The sequence below is a fragment of the Lygodium microphyllum genome, chromosome 16 (genome assembly GCF_053477565.2).
Source record: "Lygodium microphyllum isolate KBCC chromosome 16, Lygodium_microphyllum_v1.1.10, whole genome shotgun sequence".
NCBI classification, from domain to species: domain Eukaryota; kingdom Viridiplantae; phylum Streptophyta; class Polypodiopsida; order Schizaeales; family Lygodiaceae; genus Lygodium; species Lygodium microphyllum.
In genome coordinates, this window is record NC_141150.1 from 50,517,764 (window position 1) to 50,538,063 (window position 20,300).

At 42.8% G+C, this 20,300-nt stretch overlaps 1 protein-coding gene across 3 annotated transcripts in view; it reads right to left on the reverse strand.

Moving 5' to 3' along the window:
* The window catches only part of LOC148022801 (protein CYCLOPS-like), a 41,869-nt gene that overhangs the window by 5,065 nt on the left and 16,504 nt on the right, over positions 1–20,300 (reverse strand). For all 3 annotated transcript variants that reach the window (XM_087695722.1, XM_087695725.1, XM_087695724.1), the window contains 4 exons: positions 9,614–9,663; positions 8,975–9,112; positions 8,809–8,860; positions 25–83 (listed from right to left, as the gene is read on the reverse strand). In XM_087695722.1, coding sequence (XP_087551848.1) covers positions 25–83; positions 8,809–8,860; positions 8,975–9,112; positions 9,614–9,663 — 299 coding nt within the window. The remainder of the gene's footprint in view (positions 1–24; positions 84–8,808; positions 8,861–8,974; positions 9,113–9,613; positions 9,664–20,300) is intronic.

Below are 20,300 nucleotides of genomic sequence, written 5' to 3' on the forward strand. Positions count from 1 at the left end.
AACCAGTTTATGGGCATTACATACCTAAGTTCAGCAGATCGGCTCCGTGTCATAGGTTGATTTTGCTGAAACCATGCAAGGGACTGTCCACAGTCAAAGAGCCAGATACTTTAGCTGAATTTCTACTGACTTCAAAACTTTTACCACACAAAAATTAATAAGACTTCTTTCCAATCACTTTGACAGAAAGCTCAGCAACACTGAAAGAGCCGCTTTAGATGTATAGCTTCTATCTGAGTGGTAAAAAGCTCACCCTAACCGCCTGGACAGAATGCCTCATTTCTGGGATTAGAATGTTAATTTCATTTTATCAAATAGTGCCCATTACCAAAGGGGCTTCTAATCAAATATCAGTTAAAGACTGGAAATCTCACTTAGTGCAGAAGATATTAGATATTTAGGCCTTGACCACATTAAAGAAAGTTCCATAAATAAAGCACAACTGGGTGGTTTCAAAAAGGGATTGGATGGAGCAGGCCAGGTAAAGAAATTCATTATTTGACAGATGAATCTGCGAAGATATTATGTATTACAACAATACAGTAAAAGAAAGAAAAGTCAATTGTTACCCAAAAGGGTCAAACAGGAATCTGCAGTTTGAAAATTGGTCAATCCAGGGCATTATACCTATCCAATCAATGAATATCACTGCATGATCAAATATGATCGATCAAGGGTTAAAACTGATTCATGCTAATGCAGAACTTATCCAACACTTCTGCATGTTGCATTAGAAACCTGAATTAATCTGAGAATGCACGGCGTATCATGCTAATTTGCATCCAAAGCAGATAGACCTTTCCTGAGAGAAGTGCTTTGTATCACAAAGAGTGGCATTCTCTGGCACAGTGCTTTTGTATGCAAAAGCTAAATTCACATCCCTAAGGCGTGACCTAGGAGAACCCCAGCAACAATGGAGTCCATATGAAGGAATAGAGTCAGCCCTCCTGGGTCCCCCCTGCACCCCAAACAGGCCCCAAGACCCCCGAACAGGCAGCATCCTAAGCTACAAGAACACACAGTCCATAGGACGAGAGCAGCAAACAGAGGCCACAATGGCTCATTTTAGGACTTGAGAGAAGAAGAGGCCCTCATCATCCTAGCCACTATCATTGCCTAAGAAATACTCAATGTCATCCTCCACTCTCAGGTAGGAGAGGATTAATATTGTCTCAGCTAGAGACAAGATCTTACAAGTCTTACTATGTGAGGTCACATGCACCTGGAGGACAGAAAACAGGGGCTACAAATTGACCGACCAAAGCAGTGTTAGTCATGAGGATGGCCTCCTTGTATGTACAAGGGGTGACAACAGGATAAATGCTCATATCCTTTTCCAGAGTGTGCATCTCTTCCATCATTTTGCACGCAATTCCATATATATCTGCTCTTTCATTTCTGAGGCCCATGCATACATTGCCTTGTTATTTCATCACGATGTTCATCTTGAGCATTTGCGATTGCATCTGTTTGCTTGCTCTTTTTACAGCCAAAAAGAAAGGTCTTGTCCCTTGTCCTCTTTGAGGATTAGAGCTTCACACAGATGACCATGGATAATCTTCCTTTTTCTTAACACATCACCCCTTGGTAATTCTCCCATCGAGGGTCTCTACACAAACATTCTTACTACACACAGATGACCATGGATAATCTTCCTTTTTCTTAACACATCACCCCTTGGTAATTCTCCCATCGAGGGTCTCTGCACAAACATTCTTACTTAAAATGGAATCTTCAAAACATAGCAGCTAAGAAACACATTTCTTTGAATTTGAAACTTACCAAAAGTTCCTTAAGGTATGAAATGTTTCTGAGAGTAAAAACGTGGGTGGTTTTTTTTTTTTTTGAGTTGGAACCCAAAACATGGTTTTTTCGACAAAAACTATTGGGCAATGTTAAACATGATGATGATGATGTGTAATGACTCGCGAGGGCTCAAGATTTTGGACAAGAGACTGATTTTGTTTAGTTATTGGACTTTGTCAATCTAGTGTCTATTCTTGTCTTGAGAGTTGAATATTATACAACTTTAGTCTCATTTATGAGTTATTTATGATATATTATGATTCATTCTCGATTTTGACATTTTGTCAGTTTGTTTTGAAATGAGAATCATGATGTTGCAACTTGACTCAGTCCATAATGTAGATAGGCTATTTACATGTTAATTTCAATTTTCTTTGTATGATATGTATAAATCATAATGTTTGAGTTTTAAACCATAGTATAGCTTGTCCAAAGACTAACTTTGATATAAGTAACAAGTTAATAATGGATCATGGATATGTAATGTATAATGCATTATTCTCAATCGACTCTATTATCACTCAAGCTCAATTGGCCATTCTTTGTTTAAGAGAGAGTTCCATAGAGGTTTAGAACCTCTTTCCCTAGTCAAAACTATTAAAAATCCCTATATGAAAAACCCACGTTTCTTATTTTACCCCCTCTTGAAAGAAACTTACGAAAAATGTTTCTAACGTTTCGTTTCTAAATGTTTCTAAGGTTTCTGGCTGCTATACTTCAAATTTTAGATATTCAGTAATGTGGTTTTCCACCAATGCACTCGACTATTGAGCTTCAAAATCTTATTTGCTTTCTCAAAAAACCAATGCTTATCTCACATCAATACATAAAAATCACTTAAGGGCTTCTGAATTCTTAAACTTCCAATCACTCCATAATTCCTACTCATAAAGGGGATAGGCTAGTTTTGAGAAGAAGCAATGAGGGATATGCTCTATCATGTTATTTCTAAACAAGCTACCACCTATCTACTCCCATTCTAAAATTTATATCATTGCTTCAATTGCCCACATTGTATGAGTATAATGTTGGATTTAGGATCATAGGAACAAACACATAAAGCTTGGAAAAGCAGCAGCTTCAAAGCACAACATAATGTGTATTAAGAGGTATCAAAGTAGAAGATTTGCAAGACTAAGTAAGCTCCAAAGTGAAGTAGGTATAGACAAGGGCGGGGGAAAAAACCTCCTAGTGAGAGAAAAAAGTACCCAAATTTCCCTATGTATGTTTACACACAGGTCTACATAGATATGGCAACCAATCTGGCACTCATGAATAGGGAAATGCTAAGCCCAGTGGACTATGATCAATCCACAAAGGGGAGTAAACTCAAAGATTCATGAATAGCTTCAAACTTCTCACAAGGCAAAGCCTTTGTAAAAAGATCTACAAGGTTATCCTGTGTTGGCACATAGGCCAAGCTGATATCTCCTGCAAAGAATCTCTCCCTAGTATAATGATAATGCACCTCAATGTACTTACTATAAGCATGGAACACTAGGTTCCGTGCAACTAGCAATGCAATCTAACTATTCATGAAGATGGTGGTGGCAGATGAATGTCCAATTACAAATTAGCGAAAGGGCATCTAAGCCAAACACATTCAATCATAGTTGTGAAAGTTGCTTTGTACTCAATTTAACAACTAGAAGTACCCACAGTGGGCTACTTCTTCCTCAACTTCACAACTAGACATGCACATAGTAGGCTGCTTCTTACTCAAAATATGCATAACTTGCCAAGCATGAAGTAAAAACTTATGGATACGAGTGTCATAACAATGAATCTAGTCGAAATTCAAAAAGGTGTGTAAATTTGGTAATAATGATCCACCCTTGGGATAAAACAACCCAAAGTACAAAGTATCACTCAAATAGCCAAAGATATGCTTGGCTGCTTCAGCTATGCATAAACCTCTTCAACTATGAGACTACAAAGTTCCGTAGCAGCTAGAACGTGAGAAACATTTAGAAACGAAATGTTGAAAACATGTTTCATGCGTTTCTTTCAAGAGGGATTAAAATAAGAAACACAAGTTTTTTTAACAAGGGATTTTTTATAGTTTTAAATTAGGGAGAGTAGGGGTTTGAACCTCTTAAACCAAAGAACTCATAAATGAGACTAGAACCATATAATCATTTCTCAAGCTAAGAATAGATATTACAATGATAGAGTCAAAGAACTAAATGAAATGCCATAAAGCTAAGTCCATCATTCCAAATCAACTTTGGTGGGCTAAGAAGTAGCCATTGATTATGCACAATAAAGCAATGAGAGTGGCAGGAGGCCAATTGAGGTCCCATAACATGGCACGACATTTCTCTAGAGTTGGGCTTCACTATTTTTTTTTTTAAACTCGTGTTTTTACAATAATGTCTCAACATACTTTGTTTAGCACAAAGCAATACCTCCATCACACTACTTGAACTAAGTAGCCCTTATGTCTGGCATATAAGGTGCTCTCAGTTGGATTATTTTGAAAACCATGTACGCATATATCTTCTTGTACCAAGACCAACGTGCTTGGCTCAGACCATACAATGTCTTTCACAATCTACACACTTTGTTTTTCTAGCCCTTTTGAACAAACCATGAGGCTGAAAAAAACTTCCTCATGCAAATCACCATTAGAAATGCACTTTTAATGTCCAATTGATGTACATTCCAAACATTATGAGATGCTAATGTACACATGCTATGTATTATTGTCATATAACAAGTGGACACAAAGGTTTCATCAAATCCAATACCCTTCTATTGAGCATAACCCTCTGCCACAAGTCTAGTCTTATAGCAATCAACACTGTCATTTGGCTTACGTTTCAACTTGTAAGCCCACTTAGTACCAACGGCCTTTTTGATGCATGCTTGGAGTAATCACTAATAAAAGTCACAAATTGTAGATAGTTTCTAAAAGATAGTATTTGCATCGAACCACAAATATCATTGTGTACAAGCTGCAGTTCGTGTGAGCAGCTCTCACTTAAACCATCTTTTGAAAATACAACACATTCCATTTTACCCAATATCCAACCCTCATAAATGTGTTTTATAAGTGCCTTAACAATAGGGAATGAAGACACCATATAACATTTCTACAAGCATAGCAAACCAGTAAAACTTAGATGACCAAAACATACATGCCCAAGTTTTACATGTGAAGCAAAGTGCAAATTTGCAACTCCATATTCCAACCCATCCACACATTTACCATAATTATTGAGCTTGTACAACCCACAACATAGTGAACCTAATGTTTTCACCACATGAGAGATCACATATTTTCATCTATCATCCATAAATTTAATAATCGAGTCAATCTTAGTAAGTGCAAAAACTAACAAATCATCATTTTTTATATTTGGCACATGCAAAGCATTTGTAAGTATGAAAGTACTGCTATTAGCAGTAGTTAAAATAATTTTACCGACTCCTTTAATAGGAGAAGAGGAGTTATTGGCATATGTGGCGATACTACCCTTAGGGACAAGAAGTGAAAAAAATGCATTGAGAAATAATATACCTAGTGGTACCACTGTCAAAGTACCAAACATCTGAATTCACGCTAGACATGCAAGAGTCATGTAAAACAAGGTTATAATTGCAACTAAATGCCCACTATTTATTCTACAAAATATTTGCAAAATTTGAATTTGCCAATAGCCATACCAACCTCTTTCTTCTTAGCCTCTTTCGCATGCAATTTAGAACAATCCTTAATGAAATGATCTCTTGCTTTATGATACTCGCAATACATGTTACTATTGTTTTTTTCTCATCCTTATTAGCCTTATTTTTCTGAACATTATTTGCAAATTTTTACTTGCAAAAAATGTAGCTTTTCCTTTACTTTTCTCACTAACCACAAAAAGCTTGATCTGCAACATGCATAATGAACGTATTTTGTGGAGATTGTTCTTCTTGTAGCAAAACAAAGACCAATTCATCACATGACATAGTATTGGGATTGCCTTTCATCATCAAATGCAGAGTAGACACAAGACTCTAATAAGAATCAAGAAGACCATGGATAACAATCTATACAAACTAAACTATTTGGCAATCATCTGCAACATTAACTATTCCTTAGGATCTTTGATCTTTGTCAAAAACTATTCACTAAGCTACCTTCATCCATATATTCACTTTCCGCTTATGCAAGTAAGCAACACGGGTTTCATTTCTTTATTGATACAAATATGCCAAGTATGTTCCAAGCCACTTTAACTCTCTTGCATGAGTGAATGTATGGGATCATCTCTACCATCCCAACTTATCTACTAAGAATAGCTAGTGGCAGTGCTCTAAGATTAATTGGAATAGAACTAGAACCTACAACATCTTCAACAGCACATGTTTCTATTGCAATTACAACTTCGAGACCACAACAGGACATACTTCAATTCCCTCCACAATGTTCCAAAGCCCTTCCCTTTTGCAACTAATACATGATGCATCATATAAGACCACAATAGATAGTTAGTTCCATCAAACTTGTCCTCAGTAACTAACTTATGGAATATATCATTGTTACCAATCATGGTCATTGATTGCACTTGATGCAAAAGTTACATGTATTAGAGGAAAATCCACACAAAACCAACCTATGCTACATAGCACAACACAAAGTAGATTGTAAAGGCCCTTACTTGTAGAAATGACCGTTGTCAAAATTCCATATAAAAGGGTCAAAGAGCGTGCACAATATTAGCAGTAGTACAAATAGAGCGTGAAATGTACTTGAATCAAAAATCTGACAATGCCAATTACTTGCAAACTCTCTTGCAGTATTTTTTGACTTGCAAATGCTCATCAAATCCCATCCCAATCAAAGGAGATGAAGCAAAAGGTATTCACAAATTTGCCCAAGAGATTGAAGTCTGCCTCGGTATCAATTGTTAGATTTAGGGTTGCAAGAATGTGTACACAAAGCTTGGAGAATAAAAAGCTTGAGAATACATCACACAAAATGTATCAAGAGGTATCAGAGTATGAGAATCCGCAATAGAAAAAAAAAATTTGAAGCCCACTCCTACTCGAGTCTCTGTATGAAAGACTCTAGAGACCAAAGCAATGTACAAGTGTTCAAAGTCATCTTCTCTCTATGAACCTATTTTTTATGATGAGCTCTCTAATCAAAAGCCTAGGTTTCTTCAAAGAGTATGTAGATCTAATACCATATAAAGAAATACTTGTCCACAAATAACAAACAAAATTGTATGACAAAGCACACACTAATAAAAAACACAAATAGGGTAAGCGTCACTTGGAGATAATGAACACCAGAGAAGATAATGAATAACTAATGAATGCTAAATATATGTATGATGCTCAATGCAACAAAGAAACTATGCCAAGGTGAAATACTGACCCCTAAACTCTCATGTCTCCAGGACAAGGGTAGAGAGTATAAGTTGGAGAGTATGTCATACTCAAATGGATCACTCTAACAAATCCTGAAATCCAGCAGACAAGCTCTATGCATGTCTCGCAGCAGCAAACGCAACTCAAGTGTGGCTAGACAAGCAGCCAAAGTGTAGAATCAGCAAATACGGGCCGTAATGATGACATGGCAGCAGGCAATAGGCGGCAAACTGCAAAATGCAGCTCTAAATGACACTTGGCAGGCTAGGCAAGCAGCCAAATGCAGGTCTTCAACTGATGATTTTGAAGGCAACATCGGATCTGTGCAAATGCAAGCTGGACAGCAGTGTGGAGCAGTAAACACGGCAAACAAGCAATCAAAATCAGGATGAAAACAATCACCAGCTGACGGAGAAGGCTGGACAGCAGGATAGCAATGGACAGCATCATGAACTGATATTGCCTCTGTGAACAAGGTGTGGACAGCAAAGATATGGCACTTACAAACTACAAAAACGAGATTAAGGGCTGAGTGGTAGGCAACCTATCTATTTAAAGATGGATGGGTCCTCCCAAATCAAGGTTTGGCCTATAGGACACAGACACTCTCTAGGATCATGTTTCTTTTTAATAAAAGTTGGGTAATTTTGAGTTTCGGGGCTGTTATTAAGAGCTAACTAAGTAATACTACACTTTTTAGCTCAACATCCTCAACCTCCATAAAAGATACTGCCACAATAGGCTACTTCTTACTACTCCATGAGATAGCTCCCGATCCAAGGGAGAAAGCAAAGCGTGTAGTGGAGCATCAAGCATCGACATCTCCAACCCAATCTAAATCGCTCCAACCTACTAGAGTGGCTCCCTCTTCATACATGATCCCATAGGATCTCTTCCCTTGTAAATAGCGCAACATGCACAAAGCAGCCCTCCAATGAACCTACCAAGGTGTCTTCATGAAAGAAGACGAGTGCCACAACATTGAAGATATCCAGCCTCATATGAATAAGCCAAATCAAAGAGCTAAGAAGGCACCTACAATTGGTGGCATCTGGAAGGGGATCACCTATAATAGTCATGAAATGGCTTACATGTGCCCATACTGAATATTCCAGACCCCTTTTAAGATCTATTGAGACAGTGACTGCCTGATCAGTCAAGAAAGTACCACGACAGAAGCCATGGAGGCCATTTTTAAGAGCTAAAACAAGCAAGTTACGACAATGCAGTCTAAACTTTCAAACAAGAAGCCAATGACCCACAAGAGCCAGGCTCCACAAGGGCAGTGAGCAGCTTGGTCCCGAGCAGTGAACTGGTGATTCTTAGAGCAGTAAGCAATTTGGTCCTGAAGGGCTTAAAACCTTACTGGCATCAAGAAGCTTCAAACTTGTCCAAGCTGTATTCTACCAGACACTCTGCAACAATCCTTATATCAGCTTTCTCCCATGTGACATTGTCACACTCAGCACATAACTGGTTCCCTAGGCTTTTCTTCATTTCCTTACCTTCTTCAAAAAACACGAATTACCACTCCTAAAACCACTTCACCACAATCTCATATTTCAAAACTAAATCACTATACTTTGGTTACTCAATCATCACCAAGAAAACATTTTGTAGTTGAACAGATTACAACACCTGCAAGCTGCTGAGATCAGGTAGTCCCGCTTCTCTTTCTTCACCTTCAGTTCTAAACATAGTAGCCAGGGTAAACGTTAGTACAGTCAGCTGCTACAAAGATCAGAATTGTACAAAAGTGGCTATCCGTTTAGAGAAAGCAAATGCTGATCCTCTCAAATCTCACCTTGGTCTCGAGTGACCTCGAAATGTCTTGCTGGGGACAACACAGTTTGGCTGCTGCCCATGCTCTTGGTAATTGATTAGCTGTTGATCATTTCCTGAATGTTGCTGATTGACAGGCACGCTCAAATCATTTGGTATCCTGAAAATTTTGAAAGATGTAAGTGCAGACCCAATATGATCTGATTCCATTAAAGGTAGATAAGTAACCATGGCAATTATACCATCCCAATGCTTATTCTCAGTCTAGGAATAGGAAACAATTTCCTGACAGGATTAAACCTAAATGAATTACTGCATTAGTTGCAGAATGTAGTAGCCTCATTTGCATGCATCCATATGTATTGTTTCCTGACTTAAACATCGTCTAAATATATGCAGTATAAAATGCTGGCTTAAACTTTGTCCTAATGCATGCAGATATAAATCCACTAAACAGAAAAGAACGGTTGCTTATAAACCATTCATGTACAAGACAGGACATTATCTTCATCTTGTCACTGCCCCACAAATAAACTAGTTTACTGTCTTTGGAATTCTCATTTATGTTTTAAGCATGCCCATAGAAGTACAAAATGCGAAATTTAAGCATAATGCAGAAAGCTTTCATATCAGAAAACCCTACAGTGGAGAGACTAAATACCTGCCAGATGATTGCCGAGCCCAATTTGGAGGAGACGCTAAACCAGGTCCCTGTACCCAGAAAAGCACAATTGTGATCTTTCTGCACACTAGAATAATGAAACCTCAGAAACAAACTCCTAAATGTCATGTTTGCATCGCAATACATTGAACAACCCAAATTCACACCTCATAATCTTCGATGGTGCAAATCCAGTAACTTGGATACACTTAAAATAAGTCTTAGGTACAACTTAAAGAACTAGGCCACTCCTTGTCATGAACTTTGTGCACACCTCTGCCTATCTGCCTTCCCATTGTCATCATTCACACTGCTCACCCACTCTCCCACACTCCCTCATGCCAGGCTGCAGATTTGGACAGGCAACCTCAACTGCCCCCTTGTTGGGCCCAGCTTCTATCCCAATGGGAGCTTAGTCAACTCTAGATTCTTGTTTTGTGCTTGTATTGGTGGTTGCCTCTCTCTTACAAGGGTGCATGCTGCCATTTCAGCTGGAAAGTTTACCCCCCCCCCCCCAAAAAAAAAGTCAAGTTGGCATTGCTATGTAGGTACCTTGTTCTTGTCTCCTCTTCTTCAATGACAAGGCGGTATGACAGCTCACCTTCTTCCAAGAAGAAGTGGTGTTACACCCTTGGACAATGAGATAGGCACTAGTAGCACTGGTCACAATGGTTATTAAAGTGATCTAGATGTGAATGAACTAGGGACACTTTAGGGTTAGGGTAGTTGAGTCCTATTTATAGACTTAAGGCCCTATTGTGCACATAATTGTGTGATCACCACTTCCAAACTCTTAGCTTGTAGGCCAATGCATTCAAACACTAGGATGGTGTGGGCTGGTGGTATGGAATCCCAACTCTTGGGACATGGTCGTGACCCTAGCTCCCAAGCTCAGAGGTGAGATTGTTTGGCTCTATGGTTGGGAGGTGAGTCTGATGTCCATCCTTATATGTTTTCTTTGTTGTGGATACAGCTTGTGTCATGTCTAGAGTGTATGTTGGATCCTAGGGGGACTTTCCATTGGTATCAAAGCATCAACTTGCTATCCAATGCGAGATACGATGACATACACAAAACCACCATTCGTTCATGGGATTGTGATGCTCCACACCTGTGGGTGCACTTCGATCTCATATAGGGTATATGGGATGCTACTAGCGAGGGGCATGCATGGGAGGCACATGTTGCACATGGTGGGTACGAGTCACGCAAGGTATGTTACTTGTCTAATACTAATGTGTAGGTTGGATCCTAGGGGGATGTTGCATTGGTAGGAAAACACCAAAGCTACTTGCAACAAAGATCATTTGAAGGGTCGCTACTTTATGTGTCACCAAACTAGACACTTCCATGGGGACAAAAAATGTCCACAAAATAAGAAGGCAAAGATGGCTTACAAAGTGTCAACAAAAACTATTGTGGATCATTGGGATCAGATGGTGCTAAGCCCTGCCATGTACCATGGAACCATATAGATGACGCCTTTCTTGGAGGCTATGGGAGAGCTGCCAACAAGCTTCAAGGCAACCTCCACCGAGGTGAGATAGACCATAAAATACCCTAGCCCATCAATATGACCGTGGCAATCTGTGCAATATTAATGTGTAGGGTGGAAAGAAGCCAATCATGGAGTTGTGCCCTAGAGGGAGAGTGTCCAATGACCTTACTCAAAATCGAGGTCTCCTCTAGTTCCCTTTCTATGGCACAAATGGACAAGATTTGTTCCTTAGTGAGTATGGCACACAAGGCATGTGACTGGGGGGCACTCACAGAGTGCTTCAATGCATCAAACCAAGGGCTTCCATTGCGGGTCTTCACTAGGGACCTTCCAAGGATGCTACCATTGACTTCGGTTTAGCCTCAAGGGGAAGGGGCCAACGAAAAAGGCAGATTTGGTTTAGCTGATTCGAGGAGGGGAGGGGGGTGTGTATGGTGGCAAGACAATGGGGGGGAGGGAGGAGTTGTGTATGGTGGCGAGACAATGGGGGGAGGGAGGGGGAAAGGTGTAGAGAGGACAATAGGAGCAGGTGCCTCTGGCCAAAGGTATCCTATGGGGGAACAAATGGCAGCACTATCCTATGGGAGGAGCAACGACAAGACCACTTGACAAGGACAATATCTAGGGGGGAGGAAGGTGACAAGTTCCGCAAGCACAAGGTGGGGGCGATTGGGGCAGTGATGTTTAGGCTGAGGGGGTGAGACGCCAGGAGCAGCGCCAAGCGAGGGGAAGATGGGCATAAGAATGCAGATGGTCATGCAGCGATCTAGCAAAGGTGGGCGGTAGCAAACAACGAAAGGGGAGACAGCTGCATCACATCGATAGTATGCTAGGTATGATGGAAGCAGCTTCTCTTATTATGCACCCTATTTTCCATATTGCTAGTACTACGCAAGATGTTTTTTCCTTTGTACTGAATTTTTGACAATGTTCATCTTTGCTGGTAAGGCATTTTAAATCTACTATACGTTGTGCTATATAGCACAGCTTGGTTTTGTGCAAATTTTCCCTTATACATTAACTTTTATATCAAGTGCAGTCAATGGCTATGGCTAAGAACAATGCTATATTAGGTACGTTGATTGTTGAGAAAAAGTTGAATAGAACTAGCTATCCATTGTAGGCTTATATGATGCGTTATGTATTGATTGCAAAAGGGTTATGGAACATTATGCAAGGAATTGATATATATTCTATTGTGGCTACAAAAGCTGCAAGTGTAGCAAAACAAGGTATTGACGAGGATGTTATAGATTCTAGTTCTACTGCAATTAAATCACTACCTACTGCTTGGCATATTTGGCCATGATATCAAAGATGTGCAAGCTCATGCCATTATTATGTTATCTATTAAATATGCCATGATCCCACACATTCACTCATACAAGACAACTAAAGATGTTTGGGATACACATGCATATCAATATCAAGGAAATAATGAGGTGTGTGTTACTTGCACAAGCAATTAGAGAGTGAACACATGGATAAATGTGTCAAAATAGTGGGCAGAAATGGAAGCAAAGAAACATTGTTGTAATAGACTGTAAGAACACAAAAAATAGAAAAGAACACGAGAATTCAAAGAGAATATGCTCAAGAAATGAAATCCATATACCAAAGCACAAGAACACTACAAGGCTCTAGCATGGAATCATCAACAATGGGGATGGTCTCCCTCTCTCTACCAAGATGCAGTCGTACTGAAGGATGAGTATTTGCAAGTGACTAAAAGTGGAGGAAGAAACTTATCTAAATAGGTCAAAAGAATGCCTAACAATGATGACTAGTTGGCCAATTGAAAAAAAGACACCCAAAATCACAACGGCCAGCCACAACACACACTAGTATAAATTAAGAAATTTCCATACATACACAAATTCTAGCCTGTGAGATATACACTGAATTGATATCCTCTCATATCATGGGTGATCAATACAATAAAATATACAACAATAAGAACTCATCATAGTACATACAACAATAACACTTAGACAGGACCATGGATACTATAACCAGCCTTCCTTCCATCAGTAACATTTATTACAAAACTGAGAAATGCAAATTAACTTACAATCTTGAACAATGGACACCCTGTTGGCCCCAAAACTAGTGCCCCTTTCGGTATTTCTTTAACTTAATTGAAGAAGAAGTTGATGTACAATGGGATTCTCCCAATCCCTTTTGGTATTCCAACTTCCCTTGCAGTCAAAATGACCAACAAGTCTTCAATCTGATTTGCTCCTTGATTTGGACAGTCAATTGGCCTTCATCCGCTTTGATGGAGATGGTAAATGACCCAAATTCATTGATTTGTTGGCCCCTCCACTTGAATTTGACTAAAAACAGCTTCAGCCTTGTTGAATCCAAGTCTTAGAGCTTCCAATTTTTTGCATGCTTCCCGAGGTTACTACTAAACCCTAATTTTTGCTGCAGATTAGGGTTTACAGTAGAGAAATATGAAATTTCTCAGCCTTTGGTGATCTCAATGCTGTAATCTTTGGAGCAAGGCTATAGAAAGGCTGGGAGATGAGAGAGAATGTTGAGGAGAGAGAAAATTCAGACTTTCTTCACGAAGAACTGAAGAAAATCTGTCATTTATTATCGCTACACTATCTCAACAGCTTGTAGATGCAAAGAACTGAAGAAAATCGGTCATTTGCTGCTACTGCCTTGTCTCAATAGCCTCTGGATCACGGTATCCAAAAACGCCATTTCGGCAAGCCCCGAAACGAGCTGGCTGTTTCAGGTCTTCTTCTTCACATAATCCACTACCTAAAGACTAATTTTCATATCATGGCGTCGGATCCATATTGAAGGCACGTCACTCCAATCAAGGGATACGAGGGCTCCGCCTATCAAAGAAGTGGCGGTACAACTATTGTAGATTGGAAAATTTGGGGAGCGTAACGCGCATAAAATACCACTTGGAATGCATTCCTAACAAAGACATCGGGCCTTGCGCAAATGTGCCGGAAAAAGTAACGATAAGTCTCCATCTTTGGCGCCGAAAGCATATGGGTATTGAGCTCGAAGAGGGTGAATCCTCTCATCCAACACCACATCGGGCTAATGAAGCACAAGTGGGGCAAGGAGAGGCTAGTGGACCTAGTGGTGCTAGCCAAATTGGAGGTGCTAGTGGCCCATCAAAAAGAAGTGCATCCATATCCGTATTGGGTCCAAGTGCAAAAAGGACCCCGTTGCCATCTTCTAGTGGTGGTGGACAAAAGGGCTCCTTATATGGTGCAAGTATCCATGCACGACTTCAGAGGTAAGCAATTGTGGAGACAACTAGGGAACTCACACGATTATTTATTCGATGTGCTATCCCTTTCAATGTGGCCACTATACATCAATGGAAGAAGACAATCAAGGTAGTGAGTCACATAGGGTGTAAGTGGGAAGGCTCATCCGCAGATACATTATGCACACGGTAGCTTCGAAAGAAGAAAGCATTCATAGAGACTCAATTGGAACCCTTGAAGAAGATATGGGTGAAATATGGATGCACAATATTATGCGATGGATGGTCAGATATGCGCCGAAGGAATGTTTACAATGTTTTGGTATCTTCATGTAAAGGCACCATGTTCATTAAGGCCATCGATGTCTCTGTCTCAGGTCTTACCATCACAGGAGCTTTCATTTGAAAGCATATGCGACAAGTCATCATGGACGTAGGAGTCCAAAATATGGTGCACGTGGTGACAGACATAATTGCCTCTGTACGTGGTACGCAACGCTCCGTACGGTACCATATGGTACAATTTCGTGCGATAAAACTGGCCTCTTTCAGCCACCTGGCCTGCACGTGCTCTTTTCGCATTTCCTACGCCCTCGCGTCCCGCGTTTTGCACTTTTCCTGCACTGTTGCGCTTTTTGGGGGGTGGGAAGCCTTGGATACCTCACCCCACCCCCCTTTTCCAAATTCCAGCCATCATCCATGCAAAACTTAATGCTCCTCTTTGGATTCCTTCCAAGCTCCAGCTTGTAGCCCTCTCTTTGGATTCCTCTCTTTAGACTTTGATTGTTTGAACTTTGAACTTTGACCTTTCTCTCATCTACAAAAGATGCTCCTCTTCTCCATGCTTCCATACCAATTCAGCAAGCACTTACAAGTTACCATTCTCATCTTCCTCTTTCCCGCACCCTATCGAAGCATTTGCCATTCTCAAAGAGTCAAATCTCATCTCCATCCCCTCTCTCCCGCACCCTATCAAAGCATTTGCCATTCTCATCTCCCATTCCCTCTCTCTCACTCTCGCTCTTTCAACTTTACCCCAACCCTCAGGCCTCTCAAGTCTCCCTCCCTTTCAACTTTCAAGACTCAACTTTCAAGAGTCGAGAGTCGAGACTCAAGCATCTCTCTCTCTCTCTCTCTCTCTCTCTCTCTCTCTCTCTCTCTCTCTCTCTCTCAGACCTCTTTATTCGTCATCGGCACCATGACTCGTGAGAAGCACGAGGCCTTCAATTTGCATGCGATCCATGTGGAGAGGGACACAAAGAAGTCCAACTCCCACCATTGGGCATGCAAGTATTACGGGAAGTACTATACAAGTGGTGCAACTCGGCTTCTCCAACATCTTTCCAAGACGGGGGGGCAAGTGTTAGAGATCATAGCCAGGCAGGCAGGCAGTCTGCACAGCAGTCTGCACAGTCGGACTGCCACGTGGCAGTCCGACTGCCTGCAGCCCAGTCGGCTGCATTTAATGCAGCCGACCTGTCCTGGTTGCGCCCTATTTTCTGGCGCCCTCTTTTTGCCCCGGTTGTCGGCTATTTATACCCGACGTTCCCAGCAGTCTAAACACTTCTCTGCTCGCAGATTACAGACTGGTGACGCGGAGATTCTGTCTCTGTTCACAGATTTCAGACAACAGACAGTGCAGACTGCAGCGGACTTCGAGGTGGACAGCAGGTTGCATCGTCGAGGTGGAGACACGCAGTCCAGCGCACTGCGCCCGTGTATATATCTGCATATCTTTGTATTCAGCATTCTTTATATAGCAGATCTTCATCGTCCACTGTCTCTTTCTCTCTCTTCTCTCTCTGCGTTCTCTCTCTCTCAGTCCTACGCTTCCGCACCGCTGCACTCTGACATGGTATCAGAGCAGTGTTTGAGGGCTGACTGAGCGCAGAATCAACCTGAAGAGGAGTTTCCATCGCGACACAAATTTGCATTTTTTGCGTTTAAGGGCAGATAGGAGGGCTGCGCCTTGGAACAAGGCTGAAACGAGTGTGGGCGCACAGGAAAGGAGTACAGGTGGTGGATTTGCTGCTGTTTATTGCTGTTTGACGCGAAGGAAGTTTGAGTTTTCAGCCTACAAGTGCAGGTTTTGCTTTTTCATCGCCTCCGGCGGGTGAAGAAGGTTCAGGACGCGGAAGAGCCTTAGCAGGCTGAGTTTTCCCAGTCAGAGGGGGCTGCTTTTGCATTTGTGAAGGCATTGCAGGTGAAGATGTCTACCGAGATGGACTTGGAGTTCCAGGCGATTATGGACCGGAAGGTGCCTGTCTTACCGGCTCTTCCTACAGATCAGAAGCTCGACGGCGACAACTACTGCATTTGGCGCGTCATGATGTTGGCCATCCTTGAGTCCTATGATTTGGCGGAGTTGGTACAGGAGGAGATTGACCGGCCCTCGGTAAGAGATGAGTCCAAACTCTCTTCCGATGCTCGTGCGGAATTGGCCAAGGCCCAGTCTCATTGGGACAAACTGAATGCGAGGATTCGATCCTTTCTTTTTTTATCATGCACTACAGCCGTGATCGCTCACATCGAGCACTTGACGGTGGCTCGGGAGATATGGCTGGAGCTTGATCAGATGTACAATCGGATGACCCTAATGAAGCGGGTTTCTTTGGAGGTACAGATGCGGACCTTGTCCGTAAATAAGTCTTCTTCGCTACGGGAGCACATTAACAAGCTAAGGCAGCTACAGATGCAGGTTCAGAATGCGGGGAAGCCGATTTCCTCCGAAGACATGGCGATCACACTATTGTCCCAGTTGCCGCCACGATTCGGTACATTTTACTCTGCCCTTATTGCTTCAGGGCGAGAGTCTACTCTTCGGTGGGAAGAGTTGGTTCCTATGGTCTTGGACCAAGAGGAACAGTTAAAGGGACAGAATGCTTCCAAATCGGAGGCGCTGACAGGTCAAGCCTCTCAGAAGAAGGGGAAGGACCAAAAGAAGAAGAAGGGGGATAACAAGTCCAAGAAGGACAAGGAGAAGGACAAGGACAAAGACTCCACATGCCATATTTGTGGAAAGACTGGCCATTGGAAGAAGGATTGCCCTGACAAAGACACGAAGGACACCAAGAAGAAGGACACCAAGGATTCTGGAGCGGTGGCTGCACCCTCATCAGCTGCATTTCTTCATCTAGCTGTCATTGAGGACGCTTCACCGAATGCTTCTGATGCTGCGATGACGGCTCCCCAAGCTCGAGAGTGGATTGTTGATAGTGGTGCCTCACGGCACATGACTCCTTCATCAGATGGTGTTGCCCAGTTGCGACCCTCGCGTGGGCAGATTCTCATTGGAGACAGCTCTTCAGTTTCTGTTGCAGGTCGGGGTAAGATGCAGCTTATTCCGGATGGACGAGGTGGTACCCATACCTCAGAGGTTTTGCATGTACCAGGATTAGGGTATCATCTCCTTTCACTTCATAAGATTTGCTCCCTTGGTCTTTTGGTGGAGTTTGACAGTTCTACGGTGCGAGTCCTTGATCGTGGATCGAGGAAGGTTCTCTCATCCGGATATGAGGAGAACGGCATTTACAAATTGAAGTCTTCCACTGCCCTCTCTACTCTTCTTCTTACCTCACAGTCACAGTCAGAGTTATGGCATGCTCGGTTTGGTCACCTGAACTATGACTATCTTCGAAGGGCGATCACGTGGACAGCTTGTTCGAGGGTTGCCGGATATAGTGGTGAGCCAGCAGCCATGTGTCTCCTGCATACGGGGGAAGCAGCATAGGGATGCCATTCCCCACACAGCTTCGCGGCGGTCTACTTCACCGATGGAGCTAGTATCTACGGATCTATGTGGCCCTATGAGGAATGAGTCCTTGCGTGGGAGCTCGTACTTCATGCTGATCGTGGATGACTATAGCAGGATGACATGGGCCTACTTTTTGGCACTAAAGTCAGAAGCTTTCTCGCACTTCAAGGATTGGCTTCTCTTTGAGGAGAACCGATCAGGCCGGAAGTTGAAGACCTTGCGATCCGACAAGGGAGGTGAATTTGTGTCTAATGAGTTTGCTCGGTTTTGTGCAGATAGAGGAATTCACCAGGAGTTTGCCAATACCAATACTCCTCAAGAAAATGGTATTCTTGAACGGAAGAACCGCAGTGTGATCGAGATGGCGCGCACCATGATGGAGCACCAACAGACCCCTCAGGTTCTGTGGGCCAAGGCTATGGCTACTGCAGTTCACATCCTTAATCGATCCCCTACTTCGGCCGTGGAAGGGATGACTCCATTTGAGGCTTATTTTGGGACGAAGCCAGATGTTTCTTACTTTCGGGTCTTTGGGTGTGATGCCTATGTTCACATCCCCAAGGCTCACCGTGATAAATTTGAAGCAGCTTCCCGAAAACAGGTATTTGTTGGCTACAGCTCCCAGTCCCAAGGCTACCGACTGTATGATCCCGTCAAGCGGGATGTGTACACTAGCCGTGATGTGCGGTTTGTGGAGGTTCCGGCTACTTCAATGGGTGAGAAGCATCCCGTTCTTGGAGATCCAGGGGAGAGTTGGGATCCTTCTACAGTTCCGCTGGAGCCCGTGCCTTTTGATTATGATTCTGTTTCTGACACAGAGTCTACTGTTCCACCGGACACCTCTGAGGAGTTACCACCGGTGGATATTCCAGAGTCTTCTACTGATGGAGAACGACGAGGGGAGGTTCGGCCTCCTCCTCGTTGGGCCCGTGACACACTCCGTGATTCAAGGATCGAGGGGGTTCCTGAGGAGTGGGGACCCCAGGATGGTCCGCGGCGGTCACGAAGGCACCAGGCACATTCTACGAAGCTTGTTTGCTCCAACTATTGTTTGATGACCCGTGTTATGCAGGATCGAGAGCCCACCTCCGTGAAGGAGGCTTTACAGTCCGCCCCATGGAAGAAAGCTATGTCAGAGTGCAGCGGTGCGGAAGCGTAGAACTGAGAGAGAGAGAATGCAGAGAGAGAAGAGAGAAGGTGATTGGAGTCAAGTGGGTCTTCAAGACCAAATACCTCAGTGATGGTACTTTGGATAAGCACAAGGCTCGCCTTGTTACTAAAGGTTTTGCACAGCGCCCAGGGATTGACTGTCATGACACTTTTGCCCCCACAGCTCGTATGGCGACCATTAGAGCTGTTCTTGCTTTGGCTGGCCATAGGAGATGGCCTGTTTATCAATTGGATGTGAAGTCGGCCTTCCTGAATGGTGATTTGAAGGAGGAGATCTATGTTGAGCAGCCTCCTGGCTTTGGTTCTTCAGATGGGAAAGTCTACAGGTTGAGGAAGGCCTTGTATGGCCTCAAGCAGGCTCCGCGTGCATGGAACGAGAAGATTGATTCGTTCCTCCAGTCTCAGTTGGGATATCGGCGGTCCAAGGCCGATCCGCAGCTGTATGTTCACACTTCCGAGGATGGTTGTGTGCTGTTTGTATTATATGTTGATGACTTGATTGTCACAGGTGATGCTGCACAGCAGGTCCAGGAGACGAAGTCAGCTTTACATCGGACATTCGAGATGACGGATTTGGGTCTACTCCATTTCTTTTTGGGCCATGAGATTTATCAGTCTCAGAGGGGGATCTTTATCTCTCAACAGAGATATGTACAGGAGCTCTTGGTGTCTTTTGAGATGGAGGAGTGTCGGGCCCTATCTACTCCTATGGATCCGAACTGGAAGGCCACTTCCCATTCAGCTTCTCCTTTGGCGGATGCGTCCCGCTATCGACAATTGATTGGGTCCTTGATTTGGCTTCTCAACACCAGGGTTGATCTATGTTTTGCTGTTGGGCTCTTGGCAGGGTTCATGAGTGAACCTAAGACGGTGCATTGGCAGGCTGCTCAGAGGATACTTCGGTATCTAAGGGGGACGTCTGATTTAGGGATTCATTACCCCGCAGGGACAGATGGGTCAGATCTTGTACTTGCAGGTTGGAGCGACTCGGATTGGGCCGGTGACGTGGACCACAGGCGGTCTA